Source organism: Tyto alba, unplaced genomic scaffold (genome assembly GCF_018691265.1).
Source record: "Tyto alba isolate M040663 unplaced genomic scaffold, T.alba_DEE_v4.0 Super-Scaffold_6, whole genome shotgun sequence".
NCBI classification, from domain to species: Eukaryota; Metazoa; Chordata; class Aves; order Strigiformes; family Tytonidae; genus Tyto; species Tyto alba.
Window position 1 is genome coordinate 7,579,628 of NW_024881327.1, and position 26,935 is coordinate 7,606,562.

At 39.5% G+C, this 26,935-nt stretch overlaps 2 protein-coding genes across 2 annotated transcripts; one reads left to right on the plus strand and one right to left on the minus strand.

Annotated features, from left to right (window-relative positions):
* Positions 1-234: 234 nt before the first annotated feature.
* On the plus strand, positions 235-12,823 carry CTSO (cathepsin O). The gene is made up of 8 exons (XM_042808376.1): positions 235-539; positions 1,574-1,679; positions 4,209-4,342; positions 5,531-5,698; positions 7,156-7,277; positions 8,461-8,624; positions 9,079-9,171; positions 10,888-12,823. Exons 1-8 carry the CDS (start codon positions 300-302, stop codon positions 10,920-10,922), a joined length of 1,062 nt encoding a protein of 353 aa, XP_042664310.1. The 5' UTR covers positions 235-299; the 3' UTR covers positions 10,923-12,823.
* Positions 12,824-13,418: 595 nt separating this feature from the next.
* On the minus strand, positions 13,419-25,357 carry TDO2 (tryptophan 2,3-dioxygenase). The gene is made up of 12 exons (XM_009963170.3): positions 25,314-25,357; positions 24,835-24,940; positions 23,646-23,736; positions 22,722-22,792; positions 20,823-20,950; positions 18,911-19,097; positions 17,419-17,526; positions 16,374-16,485; positions 16,192-16,249; positions 15,585-15,664; positions 14,892-14,982; positions 13,419-13,672 (listed from the first exon to the last, which is right to left on the minus strand). Exons 1-12 carry the CDS (start codon positions 25,346-25,348, stop codon positions 13,519-13,521), a joined length of 1,221 nt encoding a protein of 406 aa, XP_009961472.1. The 5' UTR covers positions 25,349-25,357; the 3' UTR covers positions 13,419-13,518.
* Between the last annotated feature and the right edge of the window lie 1,578 nt (positions 25,358-26,935).

The following is a 26,935-nucleotide window of genomic DNA, read 5'->3' on the forward strand; positions in this document are numbered from 1 at the left end:
GGACACCCGGAGGCGGAGGCAGCCGCGGCCCCGGCCCCGCCGCCGCCGCCAGCCCGCCGAGGCCCGGGCGGCCACCATTTCACGCCCCGCCTGGCCCCGGGGGGAGCCGGGCCCCGGGCCGCCCTGCCCCCAGACCCGCTGTAGCAGGAAGCGGGGGGGGGGGGGGGCAGCCGCCAGGCAGAGGCGGGAGGCAAAGGAGGTTTGAGCACCCGCTTTTCCCCACGAAAACAGCCCCCGCTCTTCCACACCAACACAGCCCACGCGGCGTGGGCGTGCGCCCCCCCAGGCCCCACCCCGCCATGACATGGCGGCGAGGGGAGGGGCGGCGGCCGGGGACCCGGCGGGGAAGCGGCCCCGCGGCGCGGCGCGGCCGGGCGATGGGGCTGCTGGCGCTGGCAGTTCTCTGCGGGCTGCTGCGGGCGGGCAGCGCCGCCCTCCCGGCGCCCGCGGGCACCCGGCCTGGGGAGAGGGGCGGCGGTGCGGGCCGCCCTCCGTGGGACGCGGGCGGCCAAGAGAAAGAAGAGGCGGCGGCCCTCCGGGTAAGCGCCCCCGCCCGCACTTACACTCGCGTCCGCACCGGGCCCCGCTGCCGCCGTGGGAGGAGGGGAGGTGGCGGGGCGCGGCTCGGCCGCCGCTGGCCGGGTGAGAGGTGGGGGAAGGCGGCGCGGCAGAGCACTTCAGCCCGGAGCACCGAAACGCGCCTCCGGCATCCTTTGCCGTTCCGTTTTCCTCGGCCCTGCCCGCTCGGCTTTCCCTCAGGTTGCCGCGGTCGGGGGCCGCGGCTTCCCTCCCCTTCCCCGCGCCTGGCGCCAGGTGTCAGCCTCGGGCCGGGGCCGGGGCCGGTGCCCAGCGCGGGGTTCGGCCTTCCCGCCCCTCCCGGCCCCGTGTGCGGCTGCCGGAGCCGCTTCCCGGGGAGACGGGGCGGCCCCCTGGCCGCGGCAGTGCCCCCCCTCCCCGGGCCGGGCCGGGCCGGGGGTGCCGGGGAGTGTTCGCAGGAAGCGCGGGAGGTGGAGTTGAGGTTTTTTTTTATTCTTCACGTCGAACTCTGTCAGCAGCAGAAGTTGGGGGGCGGGGTGTCAGATTGTCTGGCTTTTGTAGGTCAAAACCATGTTTTTCAGAGATCTAGGATTCCCGATAATTTAAAGTTAGGTTTTCTTAGTATCTTTTAGGCCATTATACTGTTCTTTTGCTTTATAAGGACGTAAAGCGAGATGAGGTTAACTCTTATCTGAAGACACTTTTACTTATCTGTGAACCACAAGGTTTGTTGTGCTGTCAAAGAAGGGCATCAGATGAGATTGGCACAGTGTGTTCTCAGCCTGCCTGTTTTGTCTGTCTCCTATCATTTCTTACCCTCTAAGCACATAACAAATGCTTTTTCAATATCTTTCTTGGAGCTGAAGTTAGTCTAATGGCTTTCATACTGGTTTGCTGGGAATCCACAATGAATCTGAGGTGAACAGTTGTCGTGTTACCTAAGTTCATGCTCACTGTTGCTAACTTTCTGCTCTTGTGATTTTGGCACTACTGCTAACTCAATAATGTCCACAATATATTTTCTTTTTTCCTTCAGGAAAGTGCTAAAAGAATTAGATTACTGAATTCACCATCAAAAGATAATACAACTGCTTTCTATGGAATAAATCAGTTTTCTCACCTGTTTCCTGAAGAGTTCAAAGGTACATTTGCTGGCTGCTGCTAATGCCTTTGCTGTTATTTTTCTTATTCTTTCCTAGAATCTTGTGTCTTTGATATTTACAGATTCTTCCAGTGCTGATAGTCAGCTAGTTTACAATGTCTGGTAACAAACTGTAAGTACTTCTGAAGGACACAACAATCTTCTTCATGTTTCTCTAGTCTTGCAAGGTTGAATAGCCTAGACCCTGAATATAATTTAGTATACAGACTTCTCTTTCGTCCTTTGCTTCTCTTTCTTTCGTCCTTTGCTTCTCTTTCTTTCGTCCTTTGCTTCTCTTTCTTTCGTCCTTTGCTTCTCTTTCTTTCCTCCTTTGCTTCTCTTTCTTTCCTCCTTTGCTTCTCTTTCTTTCCTCCTTTGCTTCTCTTTCTTTCCTCCTTTGCTTCTCTTTCTTTCCTCCTTTGCTTCTCTTTCTTTCCTCCTTTGCTTCTCTTTCTTTCCTCCTTTGCTTCTCTTTCTTTCGTCCTTTGCTTCTCTTTCTTTCGTCCTTTGCTTCTCTTTCTTTCCTCCTTTGCTTCTCTTTCTTTCGTCCTTTGCTTCTCTTTCTTTCGTCCTTTGCTTCTCTTTCTTTCGTCCTTTGCTTCTCTTTCTTTCGTCCTTTGCTTCTCTTTCTTTCGTCCTTTGCTTCTCTTTCTTTCGTCCTTTGCTTCTCTTTCTTTCGTCCTTTGCTTCTCTTTCTTTCGTCCTTTGCTTCTCTTTCTTTCGTCCTTTGCTTCTCTTTCTTTCGTCCTTTGCTTCTCTTTCTTTCGTCCTTTGCTTCTCTTTCTTTCGTCCTTTGCTTCTCTTTCTTTCGTCCTTTGCTTCTCTTTCTTTCCTCCTTTGCTTCTCTTTCTTTCCTCCTTTGCTTCTCTTTCTTTCCTCCTTTGCTTCTCTTTCTTTCCTCCTTTGCTTCTCTTTCTTTCCTCCTTTGCTTCTCTTTCTTTCCTCCTTTGCTTCTCTTTCTTTCGTCCTTTGCTTCTCTTTCTTTCGTCCTTTGCTTCTCTTTCTTTCGTCCTTTGCTTCTCTTTCTTTCGTCCTTTGCTTCTCTTTCTTTCGTCCTTTGCTTCTCTTTCTTTCGTCCTTTGCTTCTCTTTCTTTCGTCCTTTGCTTCTCTTTCTTTCGTCCTTTGCTTCTCTTTCTTTCGTCCTTTGCTTCTCTTTCTTTCGTCCTTTGCTTCTCTTTCTTTCCTCCTTTGCTTCTCTTTCTTTCCTCCTTTGCTTCTCTTTCTTTCCTCCTTTGCTTCTCTTTCTTTCCTCCTTTGCTTCTCTTTCTTTCCTCCTTTGCTTCTCTTTCTTTCCTCCTTTGCTTCTCTTTCTTTCCTCCTTTGCTTCTCTTTCTTTCGTCCTTTGCTTCTCTTTCTTTCGTCCTTTGCTTCTCTTTCTTTCGTCCTTTGCTTCTCTTTCTTTCGTCCTTTGCTTCTCTTTCTTTCCTCCTTTGCTTCTCTTTCTTTCCTCCTTTGCTTCTCTTTCTTTCCTCCTTTGCTTCTCTTTCTTTCCTCCTTTGCTTCTCTTTCTTTCCTCCTTTGCTTCTCTTTCTTTCCTCCTTTGCTTCTCTTTCTTTCCTCCTTTGCTTCTCTTTCTTTCCTCCTTTGCTTCTCTTTCTTTCCTCCTTTGCTTCTCTTTCTTTCCTCCTTTGCTTCTCTTTCTTTCCTCCTTTGCTTCTCTTTCTTTCCTCCTTTGCTTCTCTTTCTTTCGTCCTTTGCTTCTCTTTCTTTCGTCCTTTGCTTCTCTTTCTTTCCTCCTTTGCTTCTCTTTCTTTCCTCCTTTGCTTCTCTTTCTTTCCTCCTTTGCTCTCACTGGGCCTTAAAGCCTTCTTCAGTCGCAACAGTTTTAAAACTGGAAAATACACGAGGTTCTTGATTACTCTAAATTCCTATTCCCTACCCCAAGACAAAATTTATTATAATCCAAGCAGTGCTTGGAGGTCCTTGGCTGTACAATGATAGCTATGACTTTCAGGAGCAGTATGACATGCTTAATTTATTTTTTTACTAAGAAAATCTGTCTGATACCTAACCTAACTTTCCCTTCTTGCCGTTCAAGTCTACTGTTATATGTTCTACTCATTAGGGGATTTCACACCCTTTTTATGTTTGAATAATCAAGCAGCTTTTTTTAGTGAAAAACTAGCAATTTGTAGTGTTTCAGAATCTTTATATTATTCTCCTCGTATTTTCCCCCTTTTACCTGATTAAAAGTAATATTTTCTCAGTAAGTAAAATGTTGTGAAAATTTTCAAACAAAACTTGTTATATGGAGTGATTATTGAGCAGCTTTAGTAAATCTTCATGCTTTGTAGCCACATTCTCTACATGGAATGTTTCTGTTCTTTCTGGAACTGTATGAATGTTTGCATTCATTCTGAAGAATAATGATGATTTTAAAATACATCAGTTTCCTATGGATTTGAGAATGAGGTGCAATCTCATGATTGTAACTACAGATCAAAGTTACCTCTATGGTTTCTAGTAAAACAGTTGTTTGTGGGGCTTTTTTAGTTAGTAGATTTATAGATATTTGTATTCTGTGTTTAGCTATTTACTTAAGAAGCATACCTCACAAACTTCCCAGATACATAAAAGTGCCAAAGGGAAAGGAGAAACCTTTGCCGAAGAAGTTTGACTGGAGGGACAAGAAAGTAATTGCAGAAGTGAGAAATCAGCAAACAGTAAGTCCTGGTGTTTTCCTTTCCTGGTTCTCAAGCCCTGCTCAGAGACAGTTCCAGCAGGTACGTCGCAGAGCACAGTGAAGGTTTGGGAAGGGACCAGCACTGCCTCAAGACTCCTTGGAGCTCTGGCACAAGTATGACTGGCTGAACACGTGCAAAGTCACGTAGCATTTTCTGCAAATTGGGATTAGACTTAAAAGCATGAGATGTAAAAGTTGTTAATTCAGAAACCGTGCAATTATAAACCGTGTGTAGTTTTTTGATCTAGCTAACTAAACCTGCAAATATTTTGCACTGTGTGTATTTTTCTGAAGAGACTGATCTAAGTTCAGTACCAGAACTTATCTGCCCAGTTCACCTGGACGGATATAGATCCTTCACTGTTGTTTTCTTTCATGATTGAATGTCCTTGGGTAGTCAACACCCATATCTTTGCCAGTGAACACATCAGAGGATGCATTCATGATAGGAAGATAACCAGACCCACATGATTACAGTGTGTCCCAAAGTGGTTATGGTCACTGGTAGGAAACAAACAAGCTGTTAAATCCCCAATGTCTTTCCTTTCTGTGCTTCACATAGTATAACCTGGATCTTGCCTAGGGATAAATTCTGCTTCTTATTTTAAATGGCACAGTTTAAAGAGCCTAGAACTGCAGTATAGATTCTGTTACTAAGAATTTTTCTGTTACTTTTAACCTCAGTTTACTGTTTCTTAAACTGTAATTAATATATTTCTATAAAATTCTTCAGACTCTAGAAAGTGGTAGACTGTCTGCTAGAGTGCATCCTTTTTAAAAACTCACTAATATGGTTAAAAAACAATTTCATCCTGAGCCTCAATACTTGTTTAAGAAAATAGATACCTCACAGTAAAAAACATCCTCAGACCTATCTTAAAGGGCAAAAAGCAATCAGGAAGGAATCCTTAAAATAAGATAACCATAATGCATTTCTAGCTTTCAGAGTGCAGTACAGGGGAAAAAAAACAGCTCAATATTTTAAATGGCTGATTAAATTTATTTGTTATTGCCTTAAAAACGAAGTTCAAGGATCATGTAGGAAAGGAAGAGCTTTAGAAGACCCTTCTGCCTTTTTTTTTTTTTTTTTTTTTTTTTAATATTCATATCAGGCTTCAAAAACAAAGCTGACTTTGTCTTCCTCCCATTTCCCTTCTCTTTGTACCAGTGTGGAGGCTGCTGGGCTTTCAGCGTTGTGGGTGGTATAGAGTCTGCCTATGCAATTAAAGGAAATAACCTGGAAGAACTCAGCGTGCAGCAGGTTATTGACTGTTCATACAATAATTACGGCTGCAATGGGGGATCCACTGTTAGTGCTTTGAGCTGGCTGAACCAGGTTTGAAACTTTTCATAAATCTCAAACGCTTCCTTAGCTTTCATATTAACAGTGTACAGCTCATGTGATCTTTTTTTTATGTGTGTGGGCGTATATATCTATGTATATTTATTTAGACTGGAATCGAGAGAGTTGGTTCAAGCAGAATTAAAACTTGATTGGAATTTTATGGTCTGTCTATGTTCTTGTGAATGTAACAAGTCAACCCACAGAGGTTGAAAATAATGTTCCTTGAAAGCTGTAGTATTTCCACTAAACTCAACTGGAATTGTAGACATACAGTACCAGTGTAGGAGGAGCTGTTTATCCACGTGTCATTCTGTGGACTTGAGCGTCCAGTTTTAATCACCAGCATCTGGGGAAAAGGAGGAATGTTGGGATTTTCTACTTTCAAATTTCTATGGTTTCTGTTGCAAACACTGTAAAATCATGGATGAGTGTGGAGAACCTCAGAATAAAATTAGCTGCATTTACCTTTGTTTCACTTGCAACCCAAAACAATGAAAATGCAGAGATAGTTTCTACTTTAGCATAACTAACACATTTAATTCATGAAAAATACGAAATGTTTGTTAATAATATATGTAAGCAGAAACATTTTAATATCTTGGAAATAAAAAGTATTCTTAGACAACAGTTTGATTTATAAGAATGTAAGAAGAATCCCTTAGTTTTTTTAAGTTTTAAAAACCTGATTGTCCTTTTTAAGAAACTCTGTAATTCTAGCCCTGAAGATTCATGTAACCTCAGCTAATAACAGTCTAGATAACTTGTTAAAGTTTGCATTTGGAGAAGAGCAGAGGATATTCATCTGGATTCCTCTGAAGCAAAATTCCCTCTTGTTCGGCAACAGAGGGGACTACACCTGAATTAGACTGGAGAAGACACTGTCGTAGACATATTGTACTGCAGAAGATAAGAAAAGTATAAAAGGCTGATGCAATAGCTTTGTAGCTGGACTTTGAACTGTGTGGCAGCAATGATAATATATAATAATATAGTATATAATAATTAGCATGAGAACTTGATGCTAATGGCATAATTTGACTTAATTTCAGTATTTTATATAACTGTTCTTGGGATATTTGTGGTTCTTCAACTGTCCTAAGGAGAGGATCATTTTGTGTGTGTGAATGTCGTTTGAAGAGAATGAATAGCCATTCATTAAGTGAATGCATAGTCTCTGTGTCTTGAAATTGATGAGACTGCTCATGAGGCTAGTTTAAACCAGAGATACATCTTAAATTTCATTCATTATTTAAAGGCTTCTGACGGTTTCTCCACAAACAAGGAAACTAGAGGTAGTCAATACCTTATTTCCCAACATGCCATCCTTATTTCTAATCTCACCAAGAACACACTGAATTCTGAGTGAGTTCTGTGATCGTTTTCAGTGTGTTTTGAGCTGCATAGTGTTAAAGTCAAATGCATTAAATTCTCATTCATTTATCTTGCAGACTAAAGTAAAACTCGTGAGAGATTCTGAATATACTTTTAAAGCTCAAACAGGACTATGCCATTATTTTGGTCACTCAGATTTTGGAGTTTCAATAACAGGATTTGCTGCATATGACTTCAGGTAGCTGCTATTGATTCTTTTTATTTGCTGTACTTTTCCTTCTGTGTTCAGTAACTGTGGAGTGAGCTAAAGCCAATAGTGCATTGACCAGCCAAAGGTTATGAGGTTGATTGCATCAGTTCTGTAGCTGTGTACTGGATAAGAACTAATACATAAAGTTTTTGAGAGGTAAAACTTGCCACAATGAATCCATTCAACCCTGCCATTTCTACGCCTGTTCAAATTAGAAAGCTCAAGTCTGTGTCCTGAAATTAGGTCTGTTAAATTGGCTCTGTTTAAACTGGAACATTGAGTCAGTTACAATTTTTAATACATGCTAAGCAAATGTTATACTGCCTAAGTACCAGAAACGGTAAATCCTACCAATAGTAATTGGAATTTGTTGAAAAAATTAGGAAGTATTCAGTTACTTTGGTATTCATCTATTTACATACCCACCTGCATCTTCGTCCAGTCCATGGCTTTACAAACAGTGCTGTCAACTGAATTTTGTAAAGACAACTGGTAGCTTTTTAGGTTTCTGTACCAAGAAAGTTTCTAATTTTTTTTCAGTACAGCACAGCTGCGTACTGAACTTAAGAAATATAATTCTGATTAGGAATTAAATTACTGCCAGATAAGTAACTAAACAATTACAGCTTTGCCAGTCTGCGTTTGCCATTCAGTTATTGCACATACCATGCAGTGATAAAGATTTCCTGTTTCAGTGCATCACATAAGTAAAACTATATGAGGATGCTAATGGTAAATGTCTGATGGCGGTAATGTCCTGTGTTCTGGTATGTTTGAAATGTGTATTTTAGTGTATCATTGTGTATGATGTAAGAGGTACTCCTCTATGTTTGAAAAATGGGAAATAATAATACAGGCTAATGGTTTGTCCAGAGCTGGTTTTAGGAGAGCAGAGCAATGTATAAAAGGTACATAGTGCTCACCATTGCCCCCTGAGTTGACCCAGAAACCTGCTTCTTCTTAATAGCATCATGTCTTTGTATATTTTTATTACTGTGTTGTAGTATATGAAATACTTAATTATTGATGTATGTGATGTGGTGTATAGAACTCAGAGGAAACAGTTTAATTATTTGATTTTTAAATTGTACTTAAGAAGTAGATTGCCACCTCAGATTGCTTTGGTGTCCTAACTGAAGTAACCTGCCATTCTCACTCACTCCTTTCACAGCGGTCAAGAAGAAGAAATGATGAGGATGCTCGTTAACTGGGGCCCTTTGGCGGTGACAGTAGATGCAGTTAGCTGGCAGGATTATCTTGGTGGGATCATACAATATCACTGCTCCAGTGGAAGAGCAAATCATGCTGTTCTTATCACTGGTTTTGACAGAACAGGTGCGTTTCCATCAACTGAACTTCAGCCCAGTAGGTTTGGGGTTTTTTCTCTTACTTTCAACTTGACTCCTGTGGGGCAAGTGATTGAAATCCAGATCTGGGTGTTCTGTTGAGAGCTGTTTGGTTGGGTGTCTCGTCAGTTCTGGGAGTGCAGCCTGATCCCAGGAGAAAAACACTTCTTGTCTGTGCTCCTTTGGTTCTGTGGGACTTCATCTCCTTGTAAAGTGAAGAGTAAGACTATCTGTGTCTTTGTGCTAGCAGAGGATAGATCTAGTCTGTTCAACACTGGGATATTAGTTCTGTCCTCTATGTGAGTAGGTTTCACTGTTCTGTATCACCAAACCATCCGAAACTATGAGATAATAAAATGGTAACTAGCTCTATAGAGTGTTAGAAGTTTTTTAGGCTTTCCAAGTCTCATGTTGTTGTCTGTTTGTGAAAATTTCTCTTCCAGGTAGTATCCCATACTGGATCGTGCAGAACTCTTGGGGGCCTACTTGGGGAGTAGATGGCTATGTTCGTGTGAAGATAGGTGGCAACGTCTGTGGTAAGTCTGACAAAAAATAATTGAAGTTCTAAAGGCCACATGCTGGGATACATTTCTCCATGTAAGTAAAGTGATATAATGGGATCCTCAGAGAGGAAACACAAATCATTGCTATGTTTTAAAAGAGGTTAGATGAGTCCAGGTAGAAAAATAAATAAAGCAGTTGCTAGTTCAACCAAGTCATATAGTTGAATGATTGAAAAATACCATGCAAAGGTAGAGCTATATAAGGCATAACAAATAAAACATTGTTGTACCTTACCATGTAGAGGTAATGGTATCGTAAAGTATATAGTCATGTATCATGGTTCTAGGTTAGTGCCCTTGTGGTACTTACTGTAGGTAAAACAGCTGCTGTCCTTGTCTGGTGGATGCGATTATCTCTGTGCTCAGTTTAGCAAACAAATATGGAAAGTGGATCTGCCTCTGCTTGGGAATTGTGTAACCTGCTTGTGGCTTTTCTTGTACAATAGAGGCCTGTACTTTCAGTGCCACTTCCATCTGCTGGCCTCTTAACCATTTGCATGAGATTTTCCTTGGTGTTTGTGGCGGTTTTTTTGTAATGTTAAATACCCAGTTTCTTCTGAGTTGCTGGATGTGGAGGTACAGCAGGGGAAGCTCCTGTTTATCAGCAAAGATTGCTGAGCCGAATTGCTGGGATTGGACTCCTAGATAGTAAGTGCTGTATGTCCGTTGAATTTTTGTCTGTTAGATTAACACTGGAGGCCTTCTGTTGGCTTTCCCTTCCATGTGTGCTTTACAGTAGCTCTCAGTCATTGGAAAAGGCGTTAGATGATGTAAATCATCTGCAAATAAGAACAGATAATAATCAGTTTGCTTGCAGTCAGTAAAGATCGGAACATTGTATCCAATCGTAGCTTTTCCATGTTGCTGCAACTTTTGTTGTTCTATAAATGAACTATTTGGAAAGAGAAATTTAGAAGTAGTGATAATTAAAGTAAGTCAGTTGTAGAGGTGATCGGGAAGAACAGGTGTGTCTTTTCAAAGTCCATTCTCTCAAAAAGCGGGATCTTTCACATTTTTTCTGTCATGCCCCACAAGAACAATCCAGCAAAGGCCAGTAGTTGCTTTCCTTCCCCCACAGATGTTGTCTTCTCATTTAGAGGGACCCTTACTCCCTCAAAAGTGGTGTCAGAGCCATCACCCTTTGATACCTTCACAGGCTGTAGTCACATTTGGCTGTTAGTGCTGAAAGGAATACAATACAAAATGAACTGAGCACGAATAAAAGCCTAGTTTGTTCTGTGTTTGTATGTGTATGAGTGTTCAGAAATGTGTCTTGCAATGAATTTGTGCTCTCTAGTCTATTGGTGAGCTTACTAAGCTGCACAGCTTCATATTGTCTGTACATTGCTAATGCATATGATTAAAAGGGAAGAGGATATTGGGATTCAGATTGCTTTTCAGCACCCAGATGGGACCAATGCTGAATCCTCTGACAGGGTCTAAAGTTTTGAACATGAAAGCAGAGGAAGGAAGAGAGTAGATCTCCACTATAAACAGTGTGAGGCAAGGAAGAAACAAAAGGGTTGCAGATGATTCCCTGCCTCCTCGCCCCCCCCAGCAGTTCACATAGTCATGGTGTGGAAGAGAGAGGGCATTATATGAATAAGTATTTTGGGAACTTATTTTCTGGCAAGTCTCCATTTCTAATATTTATTAACAATTTTGTTGTTGTTGTTGTTTCATTTGTAGGTATAGCAGATACAGTTTCATCAGTATTCGTTTGACACTGACCGGCCAAAGACCACAAGTATCATTTGGACACACAGTGTATATGAAGATTTACTTCAAAACAACATCTTCTAAAATAAGAAGTTGCTGTAAGGGCAATTCCTGCTTTTAGGCAGTACAGGAATGGGTTGGCTGGAGTTTTTAAAAATGTTTTTATTTGGAATGTGTGTTATGCATCCAATCTGTCATGGAATAAGAAGACTCAGAATCAACTGCAGAGAACCTGAAAAAGAAGTTACAAAGATGGACTGAAACTGCGAGTGTGAGCTCTATCCAGGTGTTGACTACTACTCCACAAAGAAATCTTACAAAGAAGTGATGACAAACGACAAGGAATTTGGATCAAATAATCAATAGTATGACAGAGTAAAATTGAAATGCTTTGAAGATAAGAAGAACCATGATTAGGTCTGCTTTTATTAGGTAGGGAGGAAGGGCAGTTGGAAGAAAATTCTCTGTTTTTCTTTGATACTTGTCTTGGCTTTTCTAGCACCTCTGACAGACAGACACATTTTGTCTTCCTCCTTTTTGTGAAAACCTACTTTTTTTTTCCTGAAGTTAGAAGAATAGAGGAGGGAAATGGATAGTCAGAGTTGTTTCCTGAGCACCCCATGTCTCTGAAGTGCTGCAGTCCTTTAGTTTCAGTCTTCAGACCTTTATTGGGCAAATACAACTTCAGAGGTTTTCAGAGCAGGGAACGTGTTTTGTAAAGTGCCTGGTAGATCACAGAGTTCTGCATTCATTTGTTAGGGGGATGGAAAAGGAAGAAGTAACTGTATTTAGACAGACAGAGGCAGTTCTAGTGGTTTAACATCCTGTGTCCTGGCAGGATATATGTGTTTGCAAATCAGCCTTTCCGTGCGTTGAGAGCTGTGTCAGTTCCATGCCTTCTCTACCTCATGACTAACAGCGAAGCCAGTTGCGAAACAGAAATTAAAAACTTATTTATTACGGAAAAAATTGTGAGGGTGCGTTTTGTTAATATATACTTGCAGCCTTTAGAAAATCAGCAGTTAGGGAATACTCCAAATAGAGTGGGTGTTAAATTTCCCTATGTTAATTGAATTCATAGGTGGGACTTGCTGGGAATCAAAAAGGGGCTCCAGCTTTGCTGACCTGTAAAACTGCGGCTGGAGGTAAATGTAACTCGAATTCACACCCGAACACGTGATTCTAAGATGCTCCGAATCTTTCGCCTCGAATGCTTTACCTGTGTCTTTTATGAAGCACTACTATGAAAAAGTATTGAAGCAACTCTGTAATTTTTGCACTCAATTACTGTACCATGTTAATAGATCAGTGTATTATAACCTTTTTATGACAAATGCAATGAGTGTTCATAATTGTTTATTGTAAGTATTGCCATTTTAGTCCTTCTGAGTGTTAATATTTTAAATGGAAGACTAAGTGTGATGTTTCACTACTACAGGTTCTGGTACTTACTGAATTTACTAGCTGAAAACTTTAGATTAACAAAAGGGGAAGCCTTCTGTAGTCTTAGTCTTCTGTACTATGGCCTTCCCTTAGCAGTTTACAGACAACAAATGGCACACTTCCATAACTAGGAAACAACAGCCAAAGTTCCTAATTGGCATTGATAAGAGCTGTGTTGTTACAGTAGTATCAAACACAGATATTCCAACAGTGGTTTTGAGGTGGTGCTACCACCAGCCATAAGTACCTAAAGCACTAAGATACAGAGCAACTCACCAGAAATTAAGGCCGACAGCGTATGTGTATTTCCAAGGGAAGCATTTAAAAAGACGAGGAGAGTCCATCTAATGAGAAGATGACACAGCTTTATCAATATGCCATAGCCAAGTTTGCCTTGCTTTTATTATATATCAATTTTATCCTTATTTCAATTATATTTCAAATAAAAACCACTTTAAATGCCTGCCATGCTGTTTGGACTTTATGCTTGCTTTAGAAGACTTAACAAAAGGTGAGCTTTAATACTGCTTTATTAGAAGTGCAAAGGAAGTACTTACTTATATCTGCTATTTTTAACAGTAAGTTAAGGGATTTACATTCACATGCAACACACAGCAACATGATTCTTGATACACGTAAAAGTTCAAGATGCTTGGGTTTCTATAGATTCAGGACTTAGGGTTTTTTATATCTATCTCTTGAAACTTTTAACCCAAAATTCCTTCTGAAATTCCATTAGAGCTCAGAAACAAATACTCTTTTGAAGGTGATGAGACTAATTATGTCCTCAACTCGAAGTAAATTAAGAACAGCCATTAGGCAAACTAACCAATACAAAAATATGTACAAATCAGACAGGATTATGATAATTCTGTATAATTTGCTCCTTCTCTCTCTAGGTATAGGTTTTAAGAAGCCAAGTAAGAGTTGAATTGGGGTATCATTTTAGTCTTAATGTAAGATAACCCAATACAGATTATTTTTTTTTCTACAAAGAAGTTTCTTCTACAAGCTGATCGTACTATTCACATAGCTGTCATACATAAATACATATTTACACACCCACACTCCGTGAGAATAGCTGTTACATTTGAGGGCGAGCAGCACTTGGGTTTAAGGTCCTGAAGTTCTTTACAGCAACCAGTTTGGAAAGGCAGGCTAGTCAGAGTCATCGCTGCTAAAATACGAGCTGTCGCAGTATTCTGCCGTGTAAAGGAATTTATGAATGGTTGGGTTCATCTTTGGTATCCAGTGTCTCGGCACTAGAAACGTTGAAAGATTGAACAAATCCACAAACACCTTGTATCTGTCACTGAAAAAGACAATCAGAACAATTAACACTGGCATTGTCCCGGAAGGCTGTCATTTCAAAATCTCAGGAATCGTTCCATCTCATTTATTTAATAAGGTTTCTTCACTAACCCTCCTCCCGAATATTCCAGAGTAAGAATCCATCCTAACTGTTTCTAGGGCATAGCAGAACAGGCTTAAAAATTAAATACGGTTGCTATAGTCACATCTTTCTTCTGAAAAGGCCGAGTATGTGGGCTGTAATCTCCAGACCTCCACTTTTGTAGACATGAAATAGAATTTATCTTGGAAGAACGTTAACTGGAAGTTAAGGAAGAGTGAGAAGTCTTGCTGGTAAAGAGAGTGGACCTTTAATCTTTGAATTCAGTTTGTCTGCTTCCTATTCCCCACTCTGTTACAAAGTTTGTGATGGGAATCGTTGCCCACAGCTGCACATGGCTGGCCCCAGCTACATATGGTTTCTATTTGAAAGCAAACATCAAAAGAGGTCCTCTTAGAAGAAGATGTTCTAAATATCCTTGTACTTTTTGACATCATGTTGTTCAAGACTGTCAGGACATAGTTGCAGCTAGGCGGCCTGAATTGTCTAACTAGCTGAATCCTCAAATTTTGTGTAAAAAAATGTTCTACCCACTCAGAGAGTTCTGTGCTTAGGCCCCAACCATCCCTTTTAATTAAGTACTTTTTCTGCTTTATCCAACAGAAGGAAACACGTTTATGATTGTTGCCTGCACAGCTTGAGAGCATTAGTTACTATCAGCTGTGAGAATATATTCAATCCTAAATTGCAGTACCTTAGGTTGTATGATTAGAGGTCATGCTAAGGAATAAAGAAACCGTCATCAGCTGCACAGTTGCTGGGACTCGGTTCCAGCCTGTATTCCCTCATTAACTTGGGCTAGCTTGCTCACAAACTAAACAATGCAGAATTAATATTATTGCTCTTTTAGTAATGCCTAGCTAGATCCCTCGACTGAGAATTTTTACATGGCACTTTGCATGAGCAGTCAAAAGGACTTCTTTTTGCCCCCAAAGGCTTGGATTTTCTATATGTCAACCTGGTAAGTAAATGTACGACAGCCAGGGGGAAATGCTAGAGTCCCAAAAGAGAAACAGCAGCCCTCTGGCCTCCGATGAGCTGTCTGAAATCTGTCTCCTGGCATTAGGGTATCTACAGACTGCATTATTGCAGGTAGTGAGGGAAAACACATTATTCTTGCCTCACTGTGGAGCGCAAATATTGGTAGCCTGATGAGCCTCCGGTGCCAGCCTTGCTGCCAATCATTCTGTGCACCATGCAGACGTGGTTATCTAAGCAATACAAAAGAAGGACAGGGCATATGTTCAGTGTTAACATATAAACAAAGGGTCACATCAAGGTGCGTCACCAAAATATTAGAGAACATACAGAGATCTTTGTGGAGACACAGAACTACTAGGTCTGCAGCAGTGCAGGAGTTAATCATGCCACTCTACAGTCAACTAGTATAAAATTATTGTTAATACAGAATGAAAACACTAATTTTTATACACTATTATGCTCTGCCAATACAGCATTAATACAGTCAGTTAGGGAAGGAGCAGAAGGAATGTTTGCATATGAAGAGACATCATGATGACAGTTTGGGAGACACTGGAAAACATATACCTGCGCCTTAAAATTGTTCACCTAATTTAAAGCGTGTCATAGAAGTGATAGCAATACCTATGTATCTAATGATCACAGAAGAAGCTGTTCATCTTTGCTCTTGGCCAAACTACAAACAAACAAACAGAAAAAATGTAACTTCTAAAGGATGAACGGAGAAGCTCGGTTCTAAAACTCTGGGTATAACTTGCCTAAAAGAGGGTGAAACAGAACAATTTACTTGCATCTCAGAGAGGGAGTGTCACAGTGAAAAAGTGCAACTCACATCTCCATTTGGTCATGAGCACATCAATATCCATAAGGGAGGTAAGAAGCTGGAAGGGAACCTGAAAACGAGGCTCCTCCCTTGGAAAATGAAAGAGAAGATAGTGAGACTTCTTATGATATGCTGTATTTTTCAAAGTAGCGCTTCACCAATGCATAAGAGTGACTTAGTGCATATTTTTTCCTAAATTGCTATTGAAATGTCAGTAGATCTCCTAACAAATGCTTCTGACATGCAGGTCTCGATCTGTGCCTTTTCCCACACACTTGGAAAAATTCTCTAATCTTTCTAGGACACTTTGTAGAACAGGTCGAACAAGGCATTTGCTAGTTTCAGCCCGAGGAGAACCAGCTGGTCCAACACCAACTGGCTGCCCTGAGAGGCCGCGTAACCTCCACCCTTGAAGACATTCAAAACTCCACTGGACACAGCCCCGAGCAGCCCGATCTGACCTTCAAGTTGGAAATAACTAACCCGGGGTTTTGCGGAGGGTTGGACCACATTATTTTCCAAGGCCCCTTCCAACTGAAATAAACCTGGGCTGCTGTCCCTAACCTTCACCTCTCCTCCTGTCAGTAAGCAGTAAAGATGTATTTTCTCGTATTACCTGTAGAAGTAGATCATTAAGGCACCCTTCAGTGCTTTATAAGACAATCGTCTTTCTCCTGCAAAATACAAGTGTCCTTAGCTTGTTACTGATTCTCCCGCAAATTTGATGTTATTATGTGATTATATATGTCATATATAAAGAATAAGAAGTGCATATTGACATGGATTAATACAATCTACCTTTACTAAGCAGGTGTTCGTGGCGTTTTTCATCAAATAACGAAAGTAATACATCTTTCTGTTTTTGGAATTCAGATAATAAGTCATCTTTTTCTTCTGATTCTGGTTTGCCCTTTGGTATTTAAAACAAAAACAGGTTTTAAAATTCAATAGGGAAAATTAAGCACTCAAATGACCAATGATGTAATCTCTATTTTCATCATAAATACTCTGTAAGTTTATATCTTAAATGTAAGAACTGTTTTTTCAAGTAAAACAGATGAGTCACTGAGTCACTATCCTTTAAAGACCACAATTACTGCAAAATGTGCAATTAAATAGCTGTCAACACAATTCAGATGAATGAATGTTCAAACAAACTGTGAGCTTATCACTTTTCTTTTGGTCTAGAGGCCCTAAAAACCACTTAATCTTCATTTGTTTGAAGTCTGATTACTTTTATATTTTTTTTCAAGGCAAAAAGAAGATCTTTGCACAGCTATGGGTAAGAAAATTATAAATAAGAAGGCATAGATAGAAAGTTGTAAACAGATATTCCGAGGAAACTGATCAATTCTTATGTTATTGTGTTTTTTCCACTAAAATGTACTTAAAGCTACAGGTCTTACAATATTTGGGGATTTGCTTGAGTTTATTTGCCAGTGTAATTCAAATGATCACTTAGCAGCAAATTGCCACATACTGTTAAACAGAAATGGGCTGTTTACAGTGGTTCTCCATACTCACAGCTCAGGGGCCTAAATTTTGTGTTTACTCTGAACTGTAGATGCAAATTCTAACCAAAGCAAAAGCTGTAGTGTCAGTAAAATCAATTTCAACCCTCCCACTGACACTATCACTTTCTTTTTGGATCCCATGCTTTAAACCGTTTTAGATGTCAAATTACAAATTTATCCAGGTTTTATGAAAAATATGCGATTTTTTCTGCTTCTTGCAGACAGAGGCTGCTGAAGATTAAGTGAGTGGGCCAAAAGTACAATTTATGTCAGGATGTGATTTTGCCAGCTGTTTTTGCTTATAGCTTGATCAAGAGTACACTACATACCTGCACCAAGGCAAATTCCTCTTCTAGACCTTTTAAAACATTCACTTCAAATTGTCCCCAGAAATCAAATCCTTCTGCATCGAGTCCCGGAGTTCTTTCCAGCCATGCCTTTAATAATGATGATGATAATAACAATAACAACAACAACAACAACAACAACAACAACAATAATAATAAATAATAATGATAATAATAATAATGATAATAATAATAATAATAATAATAATAATAATAATAATAATAATAATAATAATAATAATGTGTTCAAACATTAGCAGTGCAAACACATTACCCAAGAATTACAAGTTACAGTAACATAAATTGTACTGCTACAGTTGTTGTGGTTCAATACCCCCTAGAGGTGCTTACTGCTGGAGTAAGCACGTTCAAGCAGGTGATTTATACCCACATAATGGTGCTGTGCAAACACACCCACAGGTTCCAGGTTAAATGGCCAGTGTTGGAAGACAAAAGCTGTCTTGTTCTAAGAGTATCTTTAAAATCAACTCTCTAGTAGATACAGGAAAATAATCTTATTCCACATATATAGGACAACTGTAAAGATAAATCTCAGGAGGAAGATATAGAACCATCCATACAACCAGTTTTCATCATGTCAGAAGACTGAATGCTGACCAAGCAGTCTGTCATTAATTTATACCACAATATGTGATGATACAGGACAGAAATTTCCTTGGCAGTTGGCAAAGTTTTCTCTTTAATTTCCTTTTAATAATGGGAATGAAATTGGGAGGGGAAAAAAAATTAGGAATCTTTATGGTCAAACTGCCTTTAGAGATCACTTAATTTAGGCCCTTCTCATCTGAAAGATCCAAGAGCATGAATGAAGAAAAGCTAGAGAAATTTCTTATACATTCTGTATCAGGTGTCACTAGACAAATGGATAGGACTAATAAGAGTAAATGCTTTCATTGAGGTTTATACTGCATTATTCTTTAGAAAGTTATGTTAATTTTGTGTATGAAAAGTATAAGGGATTTAGAGAAATTACTGAGTCATTCATAACTCTGAGACAAAGTCATTAAATCAAGGTAAGTAATGATGAAACATTTGTTAAACATCTTTTCTCCTTTCCATTTTGGGCTGTGATTTGTCCTTTTCTTTTTTTAACCTCTCTAATAACCATCACTGACAGTGGAAATGTTTTTACAGTTTTCTTCTAAAAAGGATTTATGGTCATGAGAAACAATGCAAATGAAAGAGTACATTTATATTCTTAGCTCATACTTCCAGAACGCAATTTACTAGTTTAACAGACTTTTCAGACAAGAGGAAATGCTGTGAAAAATCAGCTGGTTTACTAATGACTCTCTTTCATACAAAATTTGGTAAGAATCCAAAACACAACTGACTGCAAAATTGTCAGCATGCTTGATTCTCTCAAGGAAGAAGAATTTGTCTCTGACACCAATGAAGGACATTCTTGGGAGATGGGGGGAAACAAAGCAAGGTCTAAGACAGACATTGTTACCTCCACAAGTTGCAGTAGTGTTGGTTCTTGCTCTGATTTAAGCAGTAGTTCATAATCCTGTCCCTTGAAGTTATCACGATAATGCCTTCTGTTATAGGGGACTCTCAGACTTTGGGGAACACCGATTTTGTTCTCTAGCAAGCGAAACTGCAGACTCTGAAAACCTGAGGCTGGGCTTAGGTAGTATCTTTGGGAAAAGAGGAAAAGAAGATACAAAAATAAAGGATATTATTTTACAATTATGGGGTTCTCTGGTTCTGAATAAAATAAAAGAATACATAGTTCACAGTTGAAGAATATCAAGTAGATATCTGAGCATTTTTTATATGATTGCAATTAAGAAAATAAAAGAAAACTCAAGCTATTTTAATGCAACTACAACATATGTATAACATGTTCTAATTTTCTAGCTATATACTATTTGTGCATACACAGTTGGAGATACACACTTATGTTTGTACTGTGTTTCAACAAAATGGCAGCTCTGTGCGTGTGATGTACGGGAGGAAACGACAGTGAATATCTTGCCTTTCCAGACAGAAAAAGCAGCTTCACCACAAATAGATATTACAAAAATTTCCACATCATTAAAGTGCCAGTGAATGCATTTTAAATAGGCTTGTTATACAGAATAATTGCTATGTGTACAATAGAATAATGTTCAGAAATACATTTAGTGGGTTTCATTCGAGGGATTCATAAATGGGATTCTTTCAGAGTTAAATGGCATGACCACGCTGAAAAAAATTATCAAAAAATCCCACGTTACTAGTTCATTGTAATGCACCTTGAATTGCAAATATAAGACTTGACAGAAACAGATAATTGATTTGATCCCATGTTTGCTTATCAAATGACAGTATATTGTTAAAAAGCAGAAGCAAGAATGCATCAAAACAGAGCCATGGATTTCCCCTGCTGTAGTGTAATGCTAGATGACACGGTTCAAACTTCCAAGGGAAGCAAAATTGTAGTTTCATGCGCTTTTTATCTAGGGAACATTAAAAGACAGGAAGGACAAGGCACTAAAACCATGCAGAAGTGGAGGGGATGCTGGACAGCACGGAGGTCACAAGTCAGGCGGGTCAGTGACACAAGCAGAACAAGAACATGAAGGCTGGCAGTGGGTGAAGCTGTCGCACGGGGTGGTGTAGTGGAAGGGCCTACCTAAAGAGGGGGAAGAAAGAGAAATGCCATGGGAGAAGCGAAGCAAGCCACGGGATCCCAAAAAAGCCTGGGCAGAAGGCTAAAGAGCTGCCAAGCATCTGGCCCAGCAACACATTGGGCAGCTACTGGAGAGCCGAAGTTACGGGGCAGAAATAAGAAGAGACACCAATGTTTCCTTCAGCCACCTGAAGCCCCCAGCACTGCAGACCCACTGAAAACACGAAGCGAGGAGGCACTATGCAAACCGAGACGGCTGAGGGACCTGTTTGATGACCTATGGAGGGTGCGTTTCTCTCACCCAAGCACTGCTACGATTTGCCATAGAATACAGCTGCAGCTGCACCGTGGCAAGTTCCAAGTAAACTGTTAATGGAGCTGTGTGCTATTTCTACTGTTTCTGTTGTTTTACTTGTTTTTTACCTTGTTTTTTACTTTGTTTTACTTGTTGTTTTACTTTGTTTTTTGTTTTTTTTTTTTCCACTCTGAAACTATTCATCAGCGCCACACATAAACATCAACAATTCACTTGTATTTCTTTGCAGATCATGCTGGAGTCACTCTCACGCTCCACTTCTTACCCAAGCCCTGCACTTTAGTGTCAGGGCTGCCTCCCTGAGGTGTGCCCCCACCTTGCAGAGTGACGCACGCGCTGCACGCCGCCGGGGCACAGGCAACCTTCACCATCGGTTCTAAGGATGGGAATCACCAGCTCGTGGATTACTGTGGAGGAATGGTAAGTATTTACCTGAAATCAAAGAAGTCCAATGCAGTCATAGTTTCCAAAACTGAGAACTGTTCCACAAGTAACTTCAGAATCATAGAAATTCTGTTCATTCGAGTAATAACCTTCAGCATGTTCCTCTCATCTCTTACCTGTAGATAAAAATAAAGATCATAACCAAATAGAATGGTGTGCTCTTTATATCCTACCTACTTATTTAAGGTCTTTTCACTGTTGTGCATCACTATAGTTCCCAAGTCCTTTCCATGTGAAATCCATAGCAGCTGAATCTCATATTGAATAGACACCCCTGTTTGTAACCGATACTATAATTTTCAAAGATTGAAATCTTTTTTTCCTTGACTGATGATACATTACAACTAAGCCAAATATATATTATTTTTTTTTTCTTTTCTATATTTTTGGCTGAAATAGAAGTCACCGCGATAAATTAAATTCCAGACCAAAACCATTTATATCATGATCATTTCCAAAGATTACAATATGATTTTAATGCTATATGGTAAAATATGATCGTTATATTATGCTTTCTATTCTAATAACTTCTATAATAATTTCTATTATTGTGGAGGAACAAGTCATAAGGCAGATGTGGAAGGTACTTAAAAGCAGAGAAGCAGAATAATCTGAGAGGTATATCAGAAGAGCACATCTAAAAAGATGTTCATCAGAGATGTGCATTAGCAAGCGGTGAAAAATGCATTAGTAAACAGAGAAAACTGCATCTGGTGGGAAGTAGAAAAGATTAAATGGAAAACAGAGAAGCTCTCTTCTGGCTAAGTTGGACACTTTGCCTGCAGAAGAGTCTGCTGAAATTCCTATTAGTTTCGATGAGATTAAACTTATCTCTAAGACTTGAGCATGCAAGCAGGAAATAATCAAACTACAAAAATGAAAGATGATAACCATTTCCTTAATAGCCTGGCTGTGTACTTAACCTTAACACTGACATTTCAAATTCTGATTATAAGCAAAGTTTCATTTTTCACAAAAACAAATAATGAAAGATTATTCTGTTTAAGAACTGATTTTGATCAGTTATAATTTGATATAATGTTCAGCTAAAAAGCCAACATAATTATGAATGTGGAGGACAACAGAGAACATTTTAATTGGACATTATGATAAAAAGGTTCCTTCTTTCAGTCTGGCCTAGTTTCAAATTTTCTTCATATGCACATGCTTATGACGTTATTCAAGGTATTTCTCAAATTACATGCAGTCAGCCTTTTTCTGTGGATGTAGTATCAGGTCAGGAGTTTTTCTTTGTTATCTACTATTATGGGGTGTGTTTAGCTTTGGACAAATGTTTAGAGATGTTCAAAATATTCCTGTTATATCTGTAATTTTCAGATATTCTCATACAATTGTACACTGTGAGTTTGATTATTGCTTTTCTGTTGGATTTAAGAATACACAACTACCAAAAAGAGTTTTCCTTTCATATAGCAGATATTGGATGGAAGAATATAGTATGTAGACGTCAAAAAAACGAATAAAGGCAGAAGTGACTTTTCAACATTAAAGTACCTGGGGAGCCCTCTGGTTTTCAGTTTTGCCTCTGAGTATGATTTTTCTGCAGTATAATATTCCCAAGTTAAGTTTCTGCATTTATCCAGTACTAGTAGGAGAGTATGAGAACATTTTGGACAATGAAATTGGTCTTGGAGAGTGTTCTATGCAAAAGGCAGACTACGGGAGGAAGTAAGATTTTGCCAATCAAATGTTGGCACTTTCAGGACATAAGAGCCACTCACAAATTTAATTGGGTTTTTTTGGATGCTGTTTCTAAAAAAGAGCACATGTTGTTTTAGTAAACCCAAATATATCAGGCTGGAAGACAGGAGGCAAGAGAAAGACTGTGCTGCATTTTCCCAAAATTAATATTTGCTTTTAACTTACGTGGCCATTTTGAAAAATCACCCGCACAGAGTCCATTTCCCACAGAATCTGCTTAAACCAAAGTTCATAAGCTACAACAAGAAAGGCATTGTTAGAGTTAACGTCAACATTACTTTGTATTTTCCTTCATACCATTGAAGAAGTAAAATTCTTACATTTTGATTTTAAATTAATAGCTTATGTTTACCCCACTGGTGTACAAAAAGATGCTGATACACAAATGTACTACCTGTTACAGTATGCTGTCCTTTACCTAAACTATTACATGAAATAATCTAGCATCAAGAGTGTTGACAGAATTTTTTAAAGCATGTTTTACACATCAGATATTTGACGTGCAGAATACTCATTACAAAAGGAGGAAAGAGAAAAGCTAGATCTGATACTCCAGTAAAAGCTAATTCCAGAGCTGCTTACAATCTTTATGTCACCTACATGTTTCCTGTCAATGACAGGAAAATATCATCAGGCCAGTGCCTTCAAAACACATGGAGACTAGCAATTATGGAGCACCTCATCAGTATGCTGGTTTCTAGGCAGCCTCTAGATGGTTAAAATTGAAGTTTCAGAGAAGGCACAAGCCAACGTACAAAATTTGCCTGCAGTAAACTGCAGAGCAGCCTATTTCTCAGACAGGGAAAGAATTTTACCATCTTAATTTCTATAGAAACAGAGCCATCCAAATCTTGGTTTACCAAATCCAAAGGTTACACTTACGGCTTCGTAAAGACAGAGTGGATTATTGCCTTACAAATGATACAGGGATAAATACAAATATAAATGCAGATAGAAGACAGAGCAATTGTAGTGATTGGGTCTAAAATGAAAAAAAAAAAAAAATGTGTATTGTATGTTTTGGCATTGAATAATTCCCTGTGGCAAAAATGCCAGTCAACCACCACTGAACTCCACCCAACCACTTACCTTGATGCGTCACGATGAAAAGGTGCTCATCATGGATTTTCTTTCCTTTCTTCTCACTCTGAAGTTCTTGAGCGTTCAATATTTTGTTCAGCTTAAAAATAAAGACTGTTCTGTAAAGCTCTCGATTCTGCTGTTAGCAATGGTAGTCCTACTGTGTAGAGCTAATATTTAAGGGTAGTATTTTAAAAAATATAGAGACAGACCTCATATTCCAGGTGGTATGAAAAGTTAGATTAAATGGTCTCAGATGTCACTTTCACTTTTTAATTTAAAAAAACCCTTGCCTAAAATGGACCATTTGGGTACCCCAAGTAATGAAATTTAGAAAAGCATTTTAAGGGTTTTTCTAATTAAAAAAAAAAAAAAAAAAAGAAGAAAAAAAAAAAAAAAGGAGAAAATATACTGTTGTGTTCCATGAAAATGGAGTTCCTATAGTAAAATCCTGTGTAATCATGCAATAACGTTTGCACAAGAGCTCTCATTGGAGGCTGTACTAGTTATTCCTGTTCTGACATTACTAAATTTTTTACTGAATCAGATTTACAATCTAATCATAGTTGTTTTAAAATAAATCTTTGCAAGATTCCATATAGTATGTCAACAAATCAGTGTTGTGTTCACAAGCACAGAGTAATTCCACTTGCTTCTGTTCATGCTGTCACCAGAAAAAAAAAATAGTCTGGATTCTTTTATTACTTATGACATTTTATTTTTACTTATTTCTTAACTACTTCTAGTTGTTGTTTGGGTGTTTTTTATGTCCCCTTTAGTCATCATCCCATCCCCTAGATTTCTGCGATGTATTTTTCCAGCCAAATATTCTGGGCTTTCATGCAATGATTCCAGGAAGTTGCACACAGCCTGCTGATGTGGAGAAATTGCCAAGTGGTGATTGTCAGACCAAAGAAAAGCTTTTGTGGTGCACCACTTTAGAGTTTAGGTTTACCAATATAAATAATTCCCTACCAAAACACTCAAAACATCCAGCTTCCCTGCAATTTGAGAAGCCAGCCCACAGTCCACCTGCACCATCCCAGCCCGTGACTACACGTGGAGAGCTCAGGAAGAGGAAGGGCACTTGGAGACCTGTCTTACTGACTGGCTGACTGCTGGGAGAAGCATCAATCACAGGCCCTGGCTCAAGTCTTAAGAATGATCAGGACTGTAAACATGAAATCCTTAAACTTACTTGCAGGTAGTCTCCATAGACAAGTCCACCTTTGCTGGCTTTATTTATCCCTTCTTGCGATTTGTCATCTTTTTCATCTTCCAAAGATAGCTTGTTAAAATTAAATCTAAGAAGAAAATTAGGTAAATATACAAACTAATTAAAGAACTATGAATAGACCTGCCTTTTTGCTAACAGTTTCATCTACAATTCAAACAATTCTTTGTTTTGAGGAACTGAACCACTAAAGTAGGCTTTTGAGAAAAACAGTACGTGTGAAACACCTCGTCACAGTAACAGCCCGTAGCATTGCATCTAGTTCATCAGATAACAAGTGCCCGGACAAGTCCTTGTAGAATGCCTTTTCCTCCCTCTAGTGATAGCTACAGCTGTCTATTTGTCGATAATCATTGATTCCTTGCGGCGCTTTCATATTTTACATTAACATTGCATCATTTGAACCAACATTATGAAGCAAAACACAGGGACGAGGGACTCACAGGTAGTTGTTCCCCGCGAAGGGACACCCGCTCATGCTGCCAGGATCCAAACTCTCTGAGCGGCGCACCAGGGTCTATGTACTCCGTCCGTGTTCCCAAATCCACTGCAGCTGCCTTATATGTAACATTATCTCACAGCCTAGGCCAACCCCCAAATTCTCTTCCTCAGCCTTCACCCATCCCCGCTATTCAGTAATTACAGAAACTACCGTGGCACAAAGGTCAGTAAGTTCACGTGTGGCTAGCTCTTCAGGTTGGGGGTTTATTTTCAGTCAGTCAAAACAGGAACGGCTGGCACACTTGCACTGTCCTATGGCACACGCTTTTTGTGCTTTTAACTGCAAGATTTCCAGCAGGTGCTTCTTTGGAGACCAAGGATGGTGTAAGGGGCAAGTCAATGAGAGAGAGGTCTGTGTGTGAGAAAAAGGTAATATTTAATAAATTCAGGAATTGTTAAAGTAGGCTTTTAATTAGCAGGCCCTTGTATCAAGATATCAAGATAGTTTTAAGTTTAAAAAGTTAAACATGTGGAAAGGGAAGGGAAAGAAGGGAGATCATATTTCTATGGCAGTCTGAATAATGCTTGTAAGAGATTTCAAGTAATACACCTACTTTCAAAAAAGGCACACAGATTAAGCAAAGGAACTAAAAAGAATCACTTACATCTCATGCTACTTTTTCAGTGGTTTAATTCATGACAAATTCTTAATTTTATTTCCTTACACAAAATTTTCATTCTCGTTTATTGACAAATGTTACTTAATTCTGTTTAATCATCAGCTTAACACACAATGAAGTAACATGTAACCAGTGTGCACTTCTTTCCTGCCTACCAGCCTCTTCTGAAAAAAAAGTTAATGCTCAGTTTTACTGCAAACAAAGCTGCAGGGCCCCTGTGACCCTAAACCATTTGCTCTCTGCAAGACTTATTCCGCTTAGTGGTGTCTGAGTGGTGGTTTCAGCTGTTCTAGTCACTTAAGAGTAGTTGGCTCATAAAAAAAGTCATACATAGTACGTGGGTGACAGGATGTACACACTGCTCAGCCAGACGCCGTATGTCAGGCTGTACAAATATTAGCTTAGAACTAAGCTGAGCCACGAGAAAAGTAGGACTTCACTGAGGCAGCCCATTAAGCAAGGTCAAGGTGTTCCTCCTTCATGATGTAAAACCTGACAGAGGAAAATAATCTTCTCGCCACACACATCTATACAACTGCTCAGGATGCAGGCAAATAGAGATGAAAGTGAAGACTGCACACGAGCACATACATAAATGTTGGAAACTGTGCTCCTCACCATCCCATTTGCACTCAAACAGATTGTTTACAAATGTAACAATCTCTCACATTCACAGATCTCAAAGGCATGGACAAGGAAGCTTTGTCATTTCTACAAACCTTCACCTGAAACATCCAAACTGAGCCTCCACAGTGAAATCAAACTTTCTGTTACATTTTCTCATGGCACAAGCAAAGAAAGAGTGTGAAACTAGTAAAAATAAGGACAGTTGAAAAATATTGAACTCTTAACCTCACCAAAGAAGTTAGTCTGTTTTCTTGCACAGTTTTAGTTTCTTCTGTGGGACACAGAGAATAATAAACTTCCAGAGCAATGGTCTCTGA

Excerpts from the sequence above, each read along its gene's own strand:
- CTSO (XM_042808376.1), top strand. The coding sequence starts at position 300 with ATGACATGGCGGCGAGGGGAGGGGCGGCGGCCGGGGACCCGGCGGGGA. Across the intron at positions 1,680-4,208 it reads GTTTCCTGAAGAGTTCAAAG|CTATTTACTTAAGAAGCATA; the intron begins GTACATTTGCTG and ends TTCTGTGTTTAG. Across the intron at positions 5,699-7,155 it reads CTTTGAGCTGGCTGAACCAG|ACTAAAGTAAAACTCGTGAG; the intron begins GTTTGAAACTTT and ends TTTATCTTGCAG.
- TDO2 (XM_009963170.3), bottom strand. The coding sequence starts at position 25,348 with ATGAGCGGGTGTCCCTTCGCGGGGAACAACTACCT. Across the intron at positions 20,951-22,721 it reads TGATTTTTCAAAATGGCCAC|GTAAGAGATGAGAGGAACAT; the intron begins GTAAGTTAAAAG and ends TTTTATCTACAG. Across the intron at positions 17,527-18,910 it reads CACTACTGCAACTTGTGGAG|GCATGGCTGGAAAGAACTCC; the intron begins GTAACAATGTCT and ends TCATTATTAAAG.